The sequence below is a fragment of the Microcaecilia unicolor genome, chromosome 9, assembly GCF_901765095.1.
Source record: "Microcaecilia unicolor chromosome 9, aMicUni1.1, whole genome shotgun sequence".
Lineage (NCBI taxonomy): Eukaryota > Metazoa > Chordata > Amphibia > Gymnophiona > Siphonopidae > Microcaecilia > Microcaecilia unicolor.
The window spans coordinates 185,369,682-185,388,045 of record NC_044039.1 but is presented as its reverse complement, the minus strand read 5'-3'; the positions used below and the strand labels follow the sequence as shown (position 1 = coordinate 185,388,045).

General features: G+C 44.1%; 1 protein-coding gene across 1 annotated transcript in view; it reads left to right on the top strand.

The window, feature by feature from the left end:
* Positions 1 to 18,364, top strand: part of LOC115477494 (inverted formin-2-like) — a 115,561-nt gene that overhangs the window by 91,129 nt on the left and 6,068 nt on the right. The window contains exons 2-3 of the mRNA XM_030214405.1: positions 551 to 968; positions 14,737 to 14,852. Of these exons, the coding sequence (XP_030070265.1) occupies positions 566 to 968; positions 14,737 to 14,852 (519 nt within the window). The 5' untranslated portion in view covers positions 551 to 565. The remainder of the gene's footprint in view (positions 1 to 550; positions 969 to 14,736; positions 14,853 to 18,364) is intronic.

Below are 18,364 nucleotides of genomic sequence, written 5' to 3'. Positions count from 1 at the left end.
GTTTGGACAAGTTCCTGGAGGAAAAGTCTATAGTCTGCTGTTGAGACGGACATGGGGAAGTTATTGCTTGCCCTGGAATTTGTAGCATGGAATGTGCCTGCTATTTGGGTTTCTGCCAGGTACTTGTGACCTGGCTTGGCTACTGTTTGGAAAACAGAATACTGGGCTAGATGGACCATTGGTCTGATCCAGTATGACTATTCTTATGTTCTTATGCATTAATTTTATTATATTTAGATATGATACACTTTTTTGCTCTATTTTTCTGTTTTAAGGTTTTAATACAAAAACAACTCGAGGTGCCTTTTATTGAAAGCTAAATTTAATTTTTATCACCAGCTGGGCAATTCTGACTTGTTTAATGTTTTCAGCTAAGGGATCTTCTGCATTATCGACCTCTGCATCCCTAAACAGAAGCTCCACCACCACTTAGCAATTCTCTTTAAAGCTTTGAAAAGACTATGGGCATGCAGAGAGGCTCGTGAATATCTAGGTAGCAATGATAACTTCTCAAAAATTAATGTGGGGATTTATTTTCTTCCCTTTCCAGGAACACCTATGAAGGATGGCTTTTAAGAAAGCTGGTGCCCAAGCTGGTGCCCACAAATGGGCTGTCTTGAAGGAGAAGCTGGGGCCTCAGGACTCAGATCAGACAGAGGCCAACCTTGAGAATGCAGAGCCCGAGCTTTGTATCCGCCTCCTCCAGATCCCCTCGGTCGTGAACTACTCCGGGCTGAAGAAGCGGCTGGAGAGCAGTGATGATGCCTGGATGGTACAGTTCTTGGAGCTGAGTGGCTTGGACCTGCTGCTTGAAGCTCTGGACCGACTTTCAGGGAGAGGAGTGTCCAGGATTTCCGACGCTCTTCTACAGCTCACCTGCATTAACTGTGTCCGCTCCATCATGAACTCCCACAAAGGAATCGAATACATTGTGAGCAACGAAGGCTATGTTAGAAAGCTCTCTCAAGGTAATAACCAGCCTGGGGTCTTCTTAGAACTCACTTGAATGCAATATGAAGCATGGTTGCGAAACTTACCCCTGACCATATTCTGTTCTGCACTGAATATGCTGAGAATATTTTTTGTTTCCCTCCTTCTCTCACCTTGAGCTACAACTTAAAAAAATTCTGCAAGTGTAAACCAGAAGCAGAGGCTGAGGATACATGGCAGTGTAAAGGAAGAAAAGGCATATGCGTAATTCAAAACCCCTTCCCCTTCCTATCCTGTCAAAATTACATGGGTCCCCCACTGAAAAAAATAGTGAAGATCACTGATATGAGGGGACAGTAGGGCAATGGCTGCTTTGTAAAGGGGTGAAAGAGGCAAGATAGCAGATAAAGAGGACATGGGGATGCGAGAGAGCAGTGACAGGCTCAGACTTGGACAGAGACTCTAGGATTGGGTGGGATAAAAGAAGAAGACAGACTCTTAAGAGTGGCTGGGTATTGGGAGTGTAAGTGGGGATTAGGGCTTGGATGGGCTTGTAAGTGAGAGGGATTGGGTAGGATAAAACAGTGGGCACTTGGGAATTAGGTGAGGGTATGGTGGAGACTAAGAATTTAAGCAGGGATAAAGGAAGACAGTGGAGACTAGGTGACTAGTACGAGTAGAGCTATGAGACTGAGTGCAGAAAAATGAGGAAGGAAACACCTGGGGAGTTTAGGGATAGATTGGGATGCAATTGAAAGAGACCAAGGTCTACAGAGAGGGTAAAAGACACGGGAAGGAGACAGGCCTTTGAAGGAGGTAAGAGAGGGCTTATGAAAGGGACTAGAGGTAGAGGGGGATGAGTGACAGGGAAGGAGCTGGGCCTTGTAAGGGGATGAGAAGCAAAGGAAGGTAGATGAGCCTGGAGAGGGGATAAGCAAAGAGGTTAGAAATGGGGGCCATGAAAGAAGGTGGGGGATAAACAACTGGAGAAGGAGTAAGAAATGGGGAATGGGAGAACTAGAGAACTAAAAGTAGGAAATATAAATCTGGTAAATAGGTGCAGGTAAAAAGAGGGAGACAGAAGACTAGAGGGGTCAAGAAGGAATGAAATCTAGATGTAGGTAAATAAAAAGGGAAATGAGAGAAATGGAGAAAAAAGATGAAATAGAAGGATCAATGTTAAAGATAAATGTAGGGGTAGAAAAGAAGAAGACAGGGAGTGAGAAGAAACAGAAAATGGAAATGAGATCCTGGAGAGATCAGGACTAACCCAATGGGAAAAATAAAATGATTTACAAATTCAGGTACCTTCCAGTGTAGGTGGGACCATTTTTGTGGCATGAGCCCTGAGGCTGCACAATTCATAACTTTCTTCTTTCTTCCCTCACGTTTCAATGATTCTTCAGCCTCTGCTTCTACTTATACTTGAGAAAACATTTTAGGTCTGGTTTGGGAATGTTACAGCTTGTGTAGGTAGACACATCCCATAATCTATGAGAGGAAAAGCCAAAAGCAAAATTATTTTTTTCCGTAAAGTAGGTGAGTGTTGCATTAACCAACTTCCTCTTGTTCCCCAAAATATAGTTGTGTTTTCTGCTACTAACTACAAATTTGTTCAACTGCAAAGAGAGGAAGATCTGATTAGACTAAGCACGTTTTTTTCACTTGTGTACATTGTGCCAGTTCCCAAAGGGAAACCATCTGTAATGTGCTCCTTTTGAAAATGAGCAGCTGCAGAATACACACATTGAAAAGTTGTCCGCATATTTTGCATCCTCTGTTTTGTGCGGGTAGCGGAAAAGATGAAATAGCACATGTACTTTTGGAAATCCCATGTACCTATGGTGTTTTACACCCTTAAACATGCCCACAGGAACACCTCCTTTTAATATGGTAACAGTACACATGCTCTGAAACCTGCATGCAAGTGTTAACCAGATTTGAGCAGCAGAGTTCTCATTCAGGCCATTTTACCCAGATAGATACCAAGTCAGTGACTGCAAAAATATTCCCAAGTAAATCCATAGATGAGATCCAGCAGAATCTAGCAGAAAGAAGCTTTTCCTAAAAGATAGAGTGGGACTTGGGGGTGATTGTTTCTGTTGACCTTAAGGTGGCCAAACAGGTAGAAAATGCGACGGTCAAAGCCAGAAGGATGCTTGGGTGCATAAGGAGAGGGATGACCAGCAGGAAGAAAGAGGTGATAGTGTCCCTGTATAAGTCTCTGGTGAGGCCCCATTTAGAGTACTGTGTGCAATTCTGGAGACCGCACCTACGGAAAGATATAAACAGGATGGAGTCGGTCCAGAGGGTGGCTACAAAATTGGTAAGCGGTCTCCATCATAAAACATATGGGGACAGGCTTATGAACCTCAACATGTATAAGTTGGAAGAGAGGCAGGAGAGAGGGGATATGATAGAGATGTTTAAATACCTCAGTGGCATCAATGTACAGGACTTGAGCCTTTTTCAAATGAAGGAAAACACTGGAATGAGAGGGCATAGGAAGAAGTTGAGAGGAAATACGCTTAAGAGGAATCTAAGAAAATACTTCTTCACAAAAAGGGTGAGGGATGCGTGGAATGGCATCCAGGTGGAGGTAGTGGAGATGAAGACTGTGTCAGATTTAAGGAAGCGTGGGACAGGCATGTGGGATCCCTTAGGAAAAGGAGGAGTTAGTGGTTACTGAGGAAGGGCAGACTGGATGAGCCATTTGACCCTTATCTGCCTTCATATTTCTATGCTTCTATCAGTGAGACTATCTTGCCTGAAGAGTCCAGCAGAGGGTGAAATAAGCAAACTGGACCAGGGTTGTTAATACAACCCAGAACTGTATGATCTGTACATTGCAGGTCAGAGGCCAAAAGTCATCTGTTTGAGCCTGAAGGGGAATTGAAAATTATTCTCTCTTTTACTGCAGAGCCCAGAGCAGAAACTTAGGATAGACACTCCAATCCTGAATCCTCTCCTTCTTCTAACAGTCCATTCCTGAGTTCTCTCTTTTCCCCTCCCCCAGGTCTTGTTCTGCTACTGCCATATTGTATCTTTGATCCTGTCTCTCCTCCTCCTCCTCTTCCCATGCCCCATGCCTCTTTCCCAGGTTTGTTTGTTTTGTTATTTTTTAACTGCCTTTATAAAGAGATTCACCCAAGGCTCTCTGTTTTATGCCCTAATCTCCACCCCTACCTAAGTAAAGCCCACCCCCCCCCTACCTAAGCCATGAACTCTTGGCCTCTTCCTGAGTCCTCTATATCCTATGACCCCCCCTCCCCATCCCAATGCCAAACTTCACCTTGCCCAATTTGGCTGGTCCTGGATCAAGCAGAGATCTTCAGGCTGTTGCAAAAGAATAAGAAATTAGCCCGGGATCTGTGTGAGTGCACACCAGCTCACAGACCCCACACTGATTTTCCCTCTTGTTGATTTGATTTATTGGGACTTAATTAATCATCTTTTCAATGTATAAAGTTACATAAAGCACCATCAATTGTAAGAAAAGAGGAAAGGAGATAGAGGGAAGAGGTCGTAGCTGGAAGCTAGTGGACTCAGGGGGCTCCTTCTGGGCCAAGATGAATAGAGAAGGTCCTTTCAAACAAAAAGGTCTTCAGGAGAGTGTTGAATTTAGGAGGAGCATTCCAACTGGATTGAAGCAGGTAAGGAGTTCCACAATGAAGGGGCTTACCAGAAAAAGGCACAAGAGTGTGTGGAGTCTTTTAAGGAAGGGATTCTAAGACAATTGTCATGAAGTGAGCGAAGGACTCTGGGAGGGGTATATGAAACCAAGGAAGCAGTAAGGTAGGATGGGCAACCTGAGTAAAAAAACTTTGTGAGCCAAAATTAGGATTTTGTAGTGAATATGAAAACATATAGGTAGCCAGTGTAATTGAATAAAGAGGAGTGTGATATGATCGAATCTAGAGGCACGTATGAGAATCCAAGCAGCAGGGTTTTGGATCATTTGGAGACGCTGGATAGCATATTGTGGTAGTCCTGAATAGATGGAATTACAATAGTCGAGGTGAGATGTCAAGAGTGCATAGAGAAGTGTCTTTTTGTGAGAAGAGGTCTAAGTAGGATCTGACGGACTTAAACTGTCGTAGAGTGAGGAAACAAACCCAAGCAAGAGAAGCAATTTGGGGAGTAAAAGAAAGTTCCTGGTCAAGTATGATAGATATTTGAAATGGGGAGCCAGTAGTATGTAAGTGTTATGGAGTATTGGAAAAGGTGGGGTGCAGAAGAGGAACCAGTTATCCCACAAGTGACAGTTTTAGACAGATTGAGAACAAGATGATTGTCAGATAACCAGGATTCCATTAAGGCCAAGTCTGAATTGAGAACAGTAAGATCAGGGTTGATAGAAGAAGTCTCAAAACAGAGAAGAGTGTCATCGGCATAATAAAAAGCATGGATACCTAGAGTTTGGATTAAGAATGCAAGAGGGCTAAGGAAAATATTAAAAAGAAAGAGAGCCAGGATAGAAACCTGGGGGACACTGCATTCTAGGGGTAGGATTTAGAGGACAGGCAAGAATGGAAGACATGAAAAGAGCAATTGGTAAGGAATGAAGTAAGCCAAGAAAGAACAGTGCCAGAGATACCAATAGAGTATCTTCTGGAGAGAAGTAGATTGTGATGGTGAAGTCAAAAGCTGCAGTGAGGTGAAGAGAAACAAAAAGGACAATTTTTCTAGAATCAAGAACCTTGTGGAGGTTGCTAAGAAGGGCTGTCAAGATCATTTCTCATTTGTGGCTTTGGCAGAAGCCAGACTGTCAAGGGTGTAGAATGTTACAAGAGTCTACATGATTTGACAATTGACAAATTTGAGGTGATGCAAAGATTAGAAATTGGGCAATAATTAGTGGCTATTTCTGGGTCATGGTTAGGCTTTTTTAAGAGTGGTCTGATGACAGCATGCTTCCAGTGATCAGAAAGAGAACCAGATGAAAGACTAGAGACTACCATATTATATAACAGGGGAAGAAGAAAATAATGGGAAATAGAAAGCCAAGTCGATGGGATAGGATCAAGAGAACAAGTGAGTCTAATGGAGCTGAATATTTCTGTGAAAGAGGTAAATGATGGGATGGAGAAAGCATGCCAGGAGTGTGTCTTAGGGGCAGAGGAAAGCAAAGGAGTGACTGAAGGGGGAAGAACAAGAGGAAGGGATTGAAACAGGGCCCTAAGATTCACAATCTTATCAGTGAAAGACTGAGCAAGACAGTCTGGAGTCAAGAGAGATGAAAGAGAAACAGATGGTCTTGGAGAGGTGAGTTCCCTAAGAACAGAAAATTTTTTTTTTTTTTAGGAATATTAAGAGATTTTAGAATTTGTGACAAGAAATAATGTCTTTTTGCTTCCTGAAGTTTATAGTAATAGTGACAGTAAGAGGTCTTGTAGGAGGCAAGATATTCCTCCATACCTTTTCAGCATGATGTATTTGACAATGGAGAAGGAGTCCACTATGAAACCAAGTTGACAAGGGGTACAGGGGGAGGAATGTGTCCGAGGCTTGGGGGAAAGGAGTGGTAATTGCGCTTGGCGAACAGAGTTCCAGAGAGTAGCTTGCGTGTCGAAAGGAGCAGTTAGAAATTCATCAGGAAAAGCAGCACCCAGGTTTCCACCAGTGGTAAGCTTGTCTGTGACTGGGGTGATGTTTCTTTCTTTCACCTCCAAACTGGCCTGTGGGACCTTTTACAGCATAGAGCCCCAAGCAGTTGCCCTGGTTGACTCCATCCCACAGCACCAGCCCTGATTATATGTGTATCCAGATTTTCCCAGGACAGTTCTGGTTCTGATATCTTTAATTTCTGCCCCTGCTGGAAAGCTGAATTTGGCAGTAGGTTCCCAATTTAAAAATGCATTAGCCTTGTAGTTGAAGAGTCTGCCATGCGTTTCAAAAACCTTGTGTAACAGCAGAAGAGTGAGCTAAATGTATGGAAGCCAAAATCAATAAAAAATCATTAAAGCAACAATAAAATAAATTGTTATCAAATAAGGTACAGAAATATTATGCCAAAATATCAATCATAAAATTGGCCAACATCCGACATAAATGAACAAATTCAGAACCCCACTATGGATTCAAAATTTAAGATTATTGTCTTTATTGTTGATCATTAATAAAATTCCTGTAGGCTTTGCATGTTGCCTTTCCATACGATCAAGATGTTCTCAATGTATCTTTTCCAAATGACCTTGTTGTTTTGATACAGATGTATTGTAAACGGGACTGCTGCGCCAGTAGGGGGAGGAAGGAAGTCTCCTCCCCAGGATTAATCCAAGCCCCACAAATTGCCACCAGCAGATACTTTCAAATATTCTTTTCTTTTTATTTTGTTTCCAAGTTACCAACAAAAGCTTCAGTCCAGCCCTGGGTTAGGGCTGCCCCAGGCAGGGTAGTGCTGCCCCTCCCCCAGCAATCCAAAGTCTCTGCCCTTTCTTGAGGGCTGCAATAGTCCCCTTTGGAAATACTTCCTTTTCAAAGTATGTATCACAAGCAGTGCTGGCCTTTCAGCAGATTGTTCCCTCCTGTCCAACCAGGGTTTCCAGCTCCCACAGTCCTTACACAACAATCAAGAGCAGCTGGGGAACCAGACTTATACTCTTCCAGCCCCCCCCCCCCCCCCCCCCCAAACAGTTCTAATCAAAACAGGCTTCTTCCTTACAACAGGTTTTAAATCAAAAAAACTTTTAAACACATAGCTTTCCACCTTCAGGTGCTACCTTCCTCAGGGCTCCCCAGCTCCCATTCCATCCTGCCTTCTGCTTCTTGCTCAGCCTCTTTAACCCCCTCCTCCACCCAATCCATCCCCTCCTCCTCCTGCTTCTCACCCCACCCTTCCCTCTACAGGTGGGAGGCATGATGTATTGATTACGGAGCCAGGGGAACTGGGCTTCTTCCTTCGCCCTCCCTCTTGTGGTCAGAGTTGGTATACAGCCATCTTGTCTATCCCTGGGGCTCCCCTTGCTGGGACAGGCAATGCATTCTGGGAGACGTAGTTCAGGATTTTGTTGTTTCATTTTGTACCTCTGGGCTGTAGCCTTGTCATAGTATAAACACAGCTTTTTCAAATTTGGCTGCATGCAGATGGCTATGTCAAGGGCCATAGTGGCCCCCATAGCTGTCCCTTTTATCTATTGGTAGAGCTAGTCCTGATATTTTTATGACCCCAGTCCTGTTGCCTGCTAGCTTTGCTCCTGAAGAATTCAGTATAAGTTCACATAAATGTCTGAGATGCAGTCCTACAGCTAAAAGTGCTGGCGAGGGTGTGGCAGATGGTGAAGAAACTGATCCCTGCCAAGTCTTGCTACAGCTGCTCATGATTTTCCACTTTCCACTCTGGAAACATAGTAACCCTCTGTTCATTGTAGTTCCCCATTATGGGGCTTGTGGCAAACTAAAGTAACGAGCGAAGGGAAGTACATAGGCAGGATTTAATACCACAAGTCCTGAATTTGAAATTCAATGGACAGTGCATTTAGTTCCCCAGATCTTGGGGTGGAGAATTAGCATGCAGCCTGCCACAGTGGGTGTGGATAATACCAGTGCAAGCCACTCTCCCAGCAGGGCAGTATGGTTTTCTTAATGGAGTGTGCTGGCAGTGATTTTTTGCACAGAGAAAACGTTTAAGGGAGCTATGGTGCTGGTTATTGTTTTTCATGGTCATGTCAGCACTGCCGGGTTGCTACCAAGGCAACTATCACATCTAGCATATGGTATTTTGCAAATATGCTAACAACAGGATTTAAAAAAAACTATGATTGATGGGGGGTTTTTAATTGCCACATCCATTGTGAGAGCATTTTTTCAAAGCCATGTGCCCAGGTCTCTCCTTTCCTCTGCTAGAAGGATATGCAGAGGCCCTTGGTGTGTATACTTTTAGCTGGATTGATGGGAGGTAGTCCTGAGGGTGGGGTAAGGAGATACCATAACCTAGCAACACTGTAGATGATGGCAGCCAAAGGCCAAAAAATGGCCCAGCAATATGCTTAGGGGTTGTGACTGCTGCTGTGTCAGGTAACTCTCCCCCCCTCCTCCCTCCCCAACTCTTTCCAATGCCATCGTAGCAAAAAGACATCTCACTGCCTTTTGAGTCAAAATGCTCGATGTTTGGTTTCCATCCTTCTGCCTTTCGGGATCCTACTACTACTACTATTTAACATTTCTAAAGCGCTACCAGGGTTACGCAGCGCTGTACAATCTAACAAAGGACAGTCCCTGCTCAAAGGAGCTTACAATCTCTGTGTATATCCCACTTTTTGTGCTCCATCACATTGTTAATGTTACCTCTCTAGTGTGTGTAGATTGACTGTTCAAATTTACACATGTACAGTGCTATTCATGCAGATATGGTTCCAAAAAAATTGTGCGAACTACAAAACCACAAAAAGCGATGCATTGTTTGAATGAGAAATACAGGGTTAGGTTCCAGCATTCTTGTCAGGCAATTAAAAAACAAAAACAAGTGCTTTATTCTCAATTCAGTTCCACTCTCAAAATTGAAATGCAGTTCACAAACAGGGTTCAGGCCGGGTTCACAATTCCAGCCAACCTTCAGTTCCTCAACAGTTCAGGCCCACTTTGCACTACCTCCCCTCTCTCTCAGAAGGGCTCATTCAGAGTTCAGCCTGCTGTTCTATACATCCCAATAATTCAACCCTTTCACAAACAGTCTCTTCAAAGGAAACCACTATTTAATGCCCCTGTCCTCTTCACAGCACCCAGGAGGACCCTGTACCAAACAGGGCTGGCAGCTTTCCTCCTACCTCACAGCACCACACCCCTGTGGCCTCTCACACTGCCTTCATGTGCTGGACAGGGCTACATTTACATTCTCCCACTCCATGGCAGCTTACTCTCCCCCCCCCCCCCCCCCCCCAGGGAAGCTCCAGTGGCAGGCCCTTTCTGTCCTCTGCCTACTCCATGACAGCTTCTCTCTCAGTCAGTTTCCTCTCCCTCCTGGTGGCTGAGAGCCACCCAGCAATCTTCCCCCTCTCACAGCTGGAGGGAATTATATACCGGCGATGCAGCTAAGGGACTGAGCTTCACCTCCCTTTCTCCCTCTAGTGGGGAAGGGAGTAACTGGCTCCCCTAGCACTGAGCCACTGCTCCCCCTGCTGGGGTTGGAAATCCATTCCATCCTTTTGGGGCTACCCTCCTCTCTCCTGCTTGCAAGGGCTTCTGGGAACCGTAGTTCAGGGATTAGCTGCTTCTCTGTGGGGCCCCGAGTGCTAGCTTTGTCACAATGCACAGAAAATAATACAGGAAAATAAAACAGGATTACACATCAACAACTGCAGGAGCTGGAGAGAGAGAGGTTTGCAGCTCCTGCACAGTAGGAGACAATGAAGATGTTGACACTGGCAGATCAATTTCAGGAGAGGTTTGCACTTCCTGCAAAATAGAAGACAATGAAGACAGCGAAGCTGGCAGATCAACCTCTGGAGCCTGGCTCTTGTGACTCGTTGACTGGAAGAACTGTGTCAGAATTGTCTCAAGTTCTTAAGCGTCTCAGTGTAAGGGGCAAATGCAGAGTTTGCAAGACTCTTAAAGTTTAGACTGCCCTCTAGCATGGGATCACAGTCCTCCATTTCACTGAACATTGTATCCAATGTTGATGCCCACTCCACAATTTGTACCGCTGTGAGAGACACAATTTTTAGAGCCTTAGGCTGATCATCTTCATCATCATCATCATTGCTAACTCTGATGCCTTGTTGTGCCTTCTCGTCTAGATCGTCATTGCTGGGCTCTGTTGCCCTCTCAGCCAAAATTTCCTCCACATCTTCTTGTCTCATGTCCTCAAAGTCCACTCCACTGATTCTTCGCGCAGAGCACATTATGTTTTCTGCACCTTTTTTCATGTTTTCCGCAACACTTTTAAATCCCTCAAAGTTTGTTACACAGGCCAAGTTTTTTTTCCCATTAGTTGTTTATAGTAGCCTGCATTAGGCTGTCTCAGGCCAAAATAGTCAATTATGTTGCATATCATCACTGTCTTCCAGTAATCAAACATGGTGGCTTCACAAGGCTTTGCTGCAGTGATCCTTGAAAGCCTTTATAATTACCTGATCGAGAGGCTGGATAACAGAAGTAATGTTTGGGGGCATAAAAAGGACTTCTATATCTGGGTGAGCATTTTCAAGGGCTTTGTGACAGTGCACTGCGTCATTATCCAAAATCAGCAAAACCTTGAAGGCAATATCACCAGTGCTGTACCACTGATTAAGGAACCAGACTGGGAGCCCTGTGCTGACCAATGCAGCTGCTGCACGTCTTTTCTAAATGTCAGTCTCTGACCTGGATCCAGCCCAGAACCTTGAACCTACTGCTGCTTCTCTCTTGGGTCTTCCTGTGACTCCCAGTACTGACTCTGCCCATCAGCATCCCTGTAACTCTCAGTAGGTCTATACTTGTGCTTCTGCCTGCTAAAATTGGGCCAGCCTGACCAATGGGCCATTGAAGGAAGAAAAAGAGAGGTCAGGTCTACTTCTGTAGTGAAATCCAATGCCTTTTTTGTCTCATAAGAGAAAGGTTTGAAAGACAGAAGGGGGTAGTGGGGCGCAAAGGTGGGTGGACTTGTATCTTAGAAGGATAGGAAAGAAGGAATGGAGGCAAAAGGGGATAGAAAGGAGATTGTAGAGGCAAGGAGGAGTTGTGGGTACACAGGGGAGGATTTAAACATAGAAACAAGAGAAAAATGACCATATGGCCTAACCAGTCTGCCCATCCATGCCATCTACTCTCCCTGTGACTCCCTTAGAGATCCTATCTACTTGTCCCAAGCTCTCTTGAAGTCAGATACTGTTTTTGTCTCCAACACTTTCACCAGGAGGCCGTTCCATAGTCACTACCCTTTCCGTGAGGAAGTATTTCCTCAGTTACTTCTGAGTCTATTTCACCTTCATCCTATGCCCCTCAATCTAGAGCTTCCTTTCAATTGAAAGAAACTTTCCTCCTGTGCATTTGTGCTGCCTAGGTATTTAAATGTCTCTATCATATCTCCCCTTTTTTGCCTTTCTTCCAAAGGGGAGAATTTAGGGTGTCAAGAGGGCAAGAGAGAAGGGGGCTGTGTGGAGTAGGACGGAAAGAGAGGAATGTGAGGAGAAAAGGAGGGGAAAAAGAAGGGAGGAGGGGTGATGGACAGTGAGGGAAGTTTGGGGCACAAAAAGGGAATAACAAAGGGAAAGGGACAGAGAGGAATTTTATTTTATTTATTTTATTTTTTGTTACATTTGTACCCCGCACTTTTTCCCACTCATGGCAGGCTCAATGGGAATTGTGGAGTGGGGTCAGGAAGGAAAGGGAGGGAGTATGGCAACAGGAAGAGAAGGTAATATGGAGTGAGAAGATAGAGGAAGGGAGAGAGAATAGTCAGGATAAGAGATGGGGAGTATGGGGTGAAAGGATGGGAGAGAAGTGGAAGAAATTTAGTGGGCGAGAGAGAGAAATAGAAGGAAACTGTTGGTTGCAGTGTACATGGCTACCAATACAATACAGGGCTAAATTTAAAACTCTATGTCAGATCTTCAAGGCCCTGAAAGGAAAGGGCCCTGAGTATCTAATGAATAGGATGATCCTCCACACACCACCAAGTACACTAAGGTCCTCCCAAGGACTTTCACTAACTACACCCTCTCCAAAGGACATTACACGATGTGATACCCGCAAGCGAGCCTTCTCTGGAGTAGCCCCCACACTCTGGAATGCGCTGCCTGAAAGGCTCCGCTTAACACAAGACTATCTCTGCTTCAGGAAGCAGGTGAAAGCTTGGCTCTTCAACCAGGCCTTTAACGGAAGAAGTAACTAACGTGTTAGTCTCACTCACACACACAAGGAGTGACTTGGACTGCACATACTGCAGCGGGACATGTTTATCCACTCCTACCCTAGCTAATATTTAACCATCTCTCTGACCTCATGTGCAACTTTCTTCAAATCAGTCACCTTACTTTCTACTCTTCCTACTTTCTTACCCATCTATATGTTACAACTTTGCCTTACCCTTCACTACCAATTGTAATGTTCTATTACTTATTGTGTTGACAATGCAAGTAGTATACCATGCCATACTTTGTATTGTTAGTAGAATATTTTTACTGCTGTAATTGCCTATTGCTCATGTTTGATCTATTCTTACTGTACACCGCCTTGAGTGAATTCCTTTAAAAAGGCAGTAAATAACTCCTAATCAAACATATAAATGGCAAGTGACCGACTCACCTGCAAATGCGCAGTAGAGACTTCCCTCTCTATCCTGCCCTCGCGTCAAGACGTGATGACATCAGAGGGCGGAACAGAGAGGGAAATGGAGTTGGACTGTCGGACGCTGCCGCTGGAGCCTGGAAATGAACATCGCGCGCACTGACCTGACGGCGCTTCTCACCTCAGTGTGGAAGCGCTGCAGGCAGCAGCAGAGCGATCTGCTGCTGCCTGCAGCGCTTTCACACGGAGGTGAGAGGCGCTGTCAGGTCAGTGCAGGGGGCCCGGCACGGAGGGAGGAGGGAGCAGCAGCGAGGAGGGTAGCTGGAAAACTCGCCCGTTTTAATGGACTTAACGGCTAGTAAATAAATAAATGGAGAAAAAATCTCGAAAAGTTGGCCAGGAAGTGGACGGCAGATATACAGAAACAGATTAGTATAGACGTATTAAGGAGCAGCTTGAGGCAGATCAGGGGACGGATTAGTAGCGCGGAATTGAGGGAATGCCAAGGAAGAAGTATTTACAGGGCATACACTTCATTGTCAAGATTATATCAAATGGGTAGGGCAGAATCATCAGCTTGTGGTAGGTGTGGAGATCCCAATCATAACTATTATCATGCTATGTGGGCTTGTGCAGCGATATCCGCTTACTGGGAACAAATAGCGAAGTTCTTAGGCGAAATCCTGGGGCGGAGGGTGACATTGACACCGGAAACGGCCCTTTTGGGGGTCGATTTACTGAAGGGGAAAGGTACCGTTAGTCATAACCTGCTAATCTTTAAAGCATGTCTCGTGGGAAAAAAATGCATTTTAGTTAACTGGATACATTTAGAGGCACCATCGTTTTGGCAATGGCGCAACAGGTGGCATGCGTTGCTACTAATGGAGCTGCGAGATTCATATTATAAACCCAAAACACAGCGTAAATTCTACTTAATATGGGAATCATATATCAATGCTTTAGCCCCTAGGGCCCGAAGTTCCATCCTTAATCGACTGAGCTTGGACCCAGCGAAATTAGCTACAGGTTTTAGATAGTGAATAGGTCAATTTCCCTGGGCTATTGGAGATATGTAACTGCCTGGAAGGGGGGTGGACAAAGGGGGGAGGGAGGTTACAGGGGGGAGGAATATTAGAGGGGTAAGGAAGGGCAGAAGGGGGGTTGCGGGGAGGGATATAGAGGTATGGATAAAAGAGAAATAGCTGGGAGTAGAGAGGGAGGAAGCTAAAGAGAAAAGTGATGGCTACCTCTATTTTGTGATTGCAAGTTGTTCATTTGTTTCCTGATGTATCTTGAACATAGCGTATGAATATTGTATTGTCTGTGATAGGTCATCAATAAAATTGTTTAAAACTAAAAAAAAAATAAATAAATAAATGGAGAAAGAGAATTGGGAAAGGATACTGGTAAGTGTTTTTGTGGGGTAGAGGCTGCTATGTTGGGACCACCGTGTCCCTCTAGATGTGTTTACTGGAGTGGGAGGTGTAATATTGGGGTCTCCCAACTCCTCTGTTGGCATACTTACTGAATCCCCTACTGTAACTGTCACCATACGCCTCTGGAATTTTGTAACTGTCCCTCTTGTTTATGCTTTTTTTAAAGCGCTGGACACCTCTAACGTTATGGTGAAGAAACAGGTATTTGAGCTTTTTGCAGCACTCTGTATGTATTCAATGGAAGGTCACGACTTGGCTCTGGATGCCCTGGAACATTATAAGGTGAGTACACATAGCAACGTATCTAATGGCGGGGTTTGTTCTGGTTGTCTCTCTGGCAGTGGGGCAGGTTTAATGATTGCACAGCAGTCTGGAGGATTGCAGAATGGAGAAGGGGCTCTGGCTGGAAACTCTGCTCCTGTTTCAGACCATTCTCTTTGCCGGATGCAGTGGATAATTCTTCTGTGATCTAACGAAAGCCTCACAATCTCTGTAAAGAGTTCAACTTTCTCCAGGACCAGTATGGGGCTTTTACTTTGCTGATCCAACTTCTTATACCACTGAATCTCTGTGGTTATTCTGTCATTGCCATTTTCTCTTTAAAATTTTGGGGCATTTGTGTTAATGTGTTAACGCACGTTAAAACACCAAGTTCGGTAAAGCTAGGAGTCTAAATCTAGGTGCTCAGCCCTAGTAAATTTCAGAGGGGCCAATTTAGGAGACTAAATCAGCCTAATAGACTGAAAATCGGTGCCAAATCCCCGAGTTGCTACTGGTACCTACATTTAGGTGCTCATCAGGATGTATTTCTAGAGACCTCTTGTGGCTCTACCAGGTAAATGAGTGGTATTTTTTGTTTCAGTATATTTTATTCAAATTAAAAAGCTGCAACAAGAAACAAATAATCATATCCAATTTGACATATCAAGTTGTGTTTAAAGAATGGCAGTTTATATTTAGAAAAAAACAGAAATTAACAATTGCCCGCCCACCCACCCCACCCTGAGATTATGTGCCAAATACAAATCCAGAGACTGGACTCTTATACCTCTGGATATCTCGCTTCTCCCTTCCAATTATAAATGTAAAGAATTTGAAATAAAACTTCTCACTTTAGAAGCCAAAGTTTGAATATAAGTTTTTCCCAAATAGAGAAGAACAACTTTCTACGTTTGAAGGTAAGGTTCGCCCCTCTTAGTTCCAACAGCATTAGGTTATGAAATTGTATTCGCCATTGCCAAAATGATGGAGGTTCAGCTTGTATCCATTTTTGCACAACACATTTTTCCCCACAATGCAGGCTTTCCTGACAAATATATCTGCACTCTTACCATGAAGATGTAACACTTTGTATTTTTCAAATATAATCCCCAATGGAGAAAGAGGTATATTCTGACCAATAATATTCCCTAGCTAGTCTACGACACTAGTCCAAAACCCTTTTATAGGGGAACAGTTCCAAAGGACATGAAGAAAGGTCACATCTGTTTGTTGACATTTAAAACAGGCACTGGAATTCAGAACACCTATGCTTGTTTTTGAGTAGCATAACCTCGAAGTAGAACTTGAAACTGGTATTCACACATGTCAGCAGCATGAATCAAAACTGGTATACCTGCTATTATGCATTTAAAATCAGTAGTCAGCTGAGTATCCCAGATCCTTCTGCCATCTTCTTACTATATCAGAATGATCAACCCCCCTCAATTTCTGACTCCACCACACACGTAATTCAGAAATGGAAAGTCTGTCATTAGAGGGACATTTCAAGCATGCCCATAAGGATTTACCATTCAGGAATTTCAGTCCTTCACAGAGCAGGGAATTGACATAATGTTTTGATTGGTAATGTGTTAAAGAAATCTGAGGGTCTAGCAGAACTGATCTTTAAAATGTCAGAAAATGGCATAATATTCCCTTGTTCTGTTAAAATATGTTCCAAGCGAGTGATACCCCCTTTCTCCCATCGAAGAAATACCTCTGTGTCCATGCCGCTCATCCATTTTGGGTCTGAGACCTTACTGCCAGCCATTGACTTAGCGGTAAAGTCTCACGCGGTACCCGGGCGGTAATGACCTACACATGCCACTTGCCGCACGTAGCTGATGTGCGCCAGAAAATAAAAAATATTTTTGGGCGCGCGAATGCATGCCAAAAATGAAATTACCGCAAGGGCCACACAGTAGCCGTGTGGTAACTCCATTTTGGCACACGTTGGGCGCGCATAGACGCTTACGCAGTTTAGTAAAAGGGCCCCCAGATTTGCAAATGGCTGACACTTCAGGGATACATGAAAGTTGGGAATCCAAGATGATTCCGAGATAATGAAAACTTTTAATCGATATAATTGTAGTATCTAGAAGCAGGAAATCACTTTCAGGACAAGTATAGAAACAAGAAAACCAACATGCAATAGTATTTTCACAGTTTAAAATAAGATGATGGTTAGTTTCTGTGTTTGAAGTTAAGCCTGCTAAATTGCAGGTCTGTCTTTGAATATACTGTACAACTTATCCTTTTTGTGGCTGAATATTACTACTAATGGTAAGTCTACAATGAGGCGCCTATTTTATGGAACCAAAAACGAACCTATTACATTCCTTTACAACACGTTAGTATGACAGGTCAAAAAGACACCTGTATTTTAGTGCGATCACGTGCACCAGCCATAGAGCTGGTATAAATGCTCAATCCTAGACCATGAAAGAACACGTATAGATTATAGTATTTTATAATTATGCAAGTAAGTGAACACCCTGCCCACAATCTGCAAAATTCTGCCCACACGAACACCCCCTGTAAAGGATGCGCCATTGCTGCGAACAGAACAGAACACTGTGTAGCTGGAAAATGGCCATTTACTTGGGGTATGTGTGCAGACACATGGGTAAATGACTAGAATACTGGTATTTATGTGCATTCTTGCTGCCTGAATCTAGCACTTATACTACTACTACTACTTATCATTTCTAAAGCGCTGCTAGATGTACGCAGCGCTGTACACTTGAACATGAAGAGACAGTCCCTGCTCAACAGAGCTTACAATCTAATTAGGACAGACAAACAGGACAAACAAGAGGTAAGGGAATATTAAAATGAGGATGATAAAATCAGGGTTCTGAACAAGTGGATAAGGGTTAGGAGTTAAAAGCTGCATCAAAAAGGTGGGCTTTTAGCTTAGATTTGAAGACGGCCAGAGATGGAGCTTGACGTACCGGCTCAGGAAGTCTACTCCAGGCATATGGTGCAGCAAGATAATAGGAACGGAGTCTGGAGTTAGCAGTGGAGGAGAAGGGTGCAGATAAGAGAGATTTACCCAGTGAACGGAGTTCCCGGGGAGGAATGTAGGGAGAGATGAGAGTGGAGAGGTACTGAGGAGCTGCAGAGTGAATGCACTTATAAGTCAATAAGAGGAGTTTGAACTGTATGCGGAAATGGATAGGAAGCCAGTGAAGTGACTTGAGGAGAGGGCTAATATGAGCATAACGACACTGGCGGAATATTAGTCGTGCAGCAGAATTTTGAACAGATTGAAGAGGAGGGAGATGGGACATGAATGTAACATTTATGAGCTTGAGTGCACTGTGCACGCTCAGTGGTATTCTAGAATGTGAACACGCAGGGAGCATAACACGTAACTGCAAGGGGGCGTTCACAGGGTGAACGGACGGGTCCCACACTTGGGGATGGATTCTATAAATGGCACTCAAAATTAGTTGCCGGAAAAAATCCGCATTAAGTGCTATTCTGTAAAGGGTGCCCTCCCCTTACAGCGCTTAAGTATGGATCTCGTG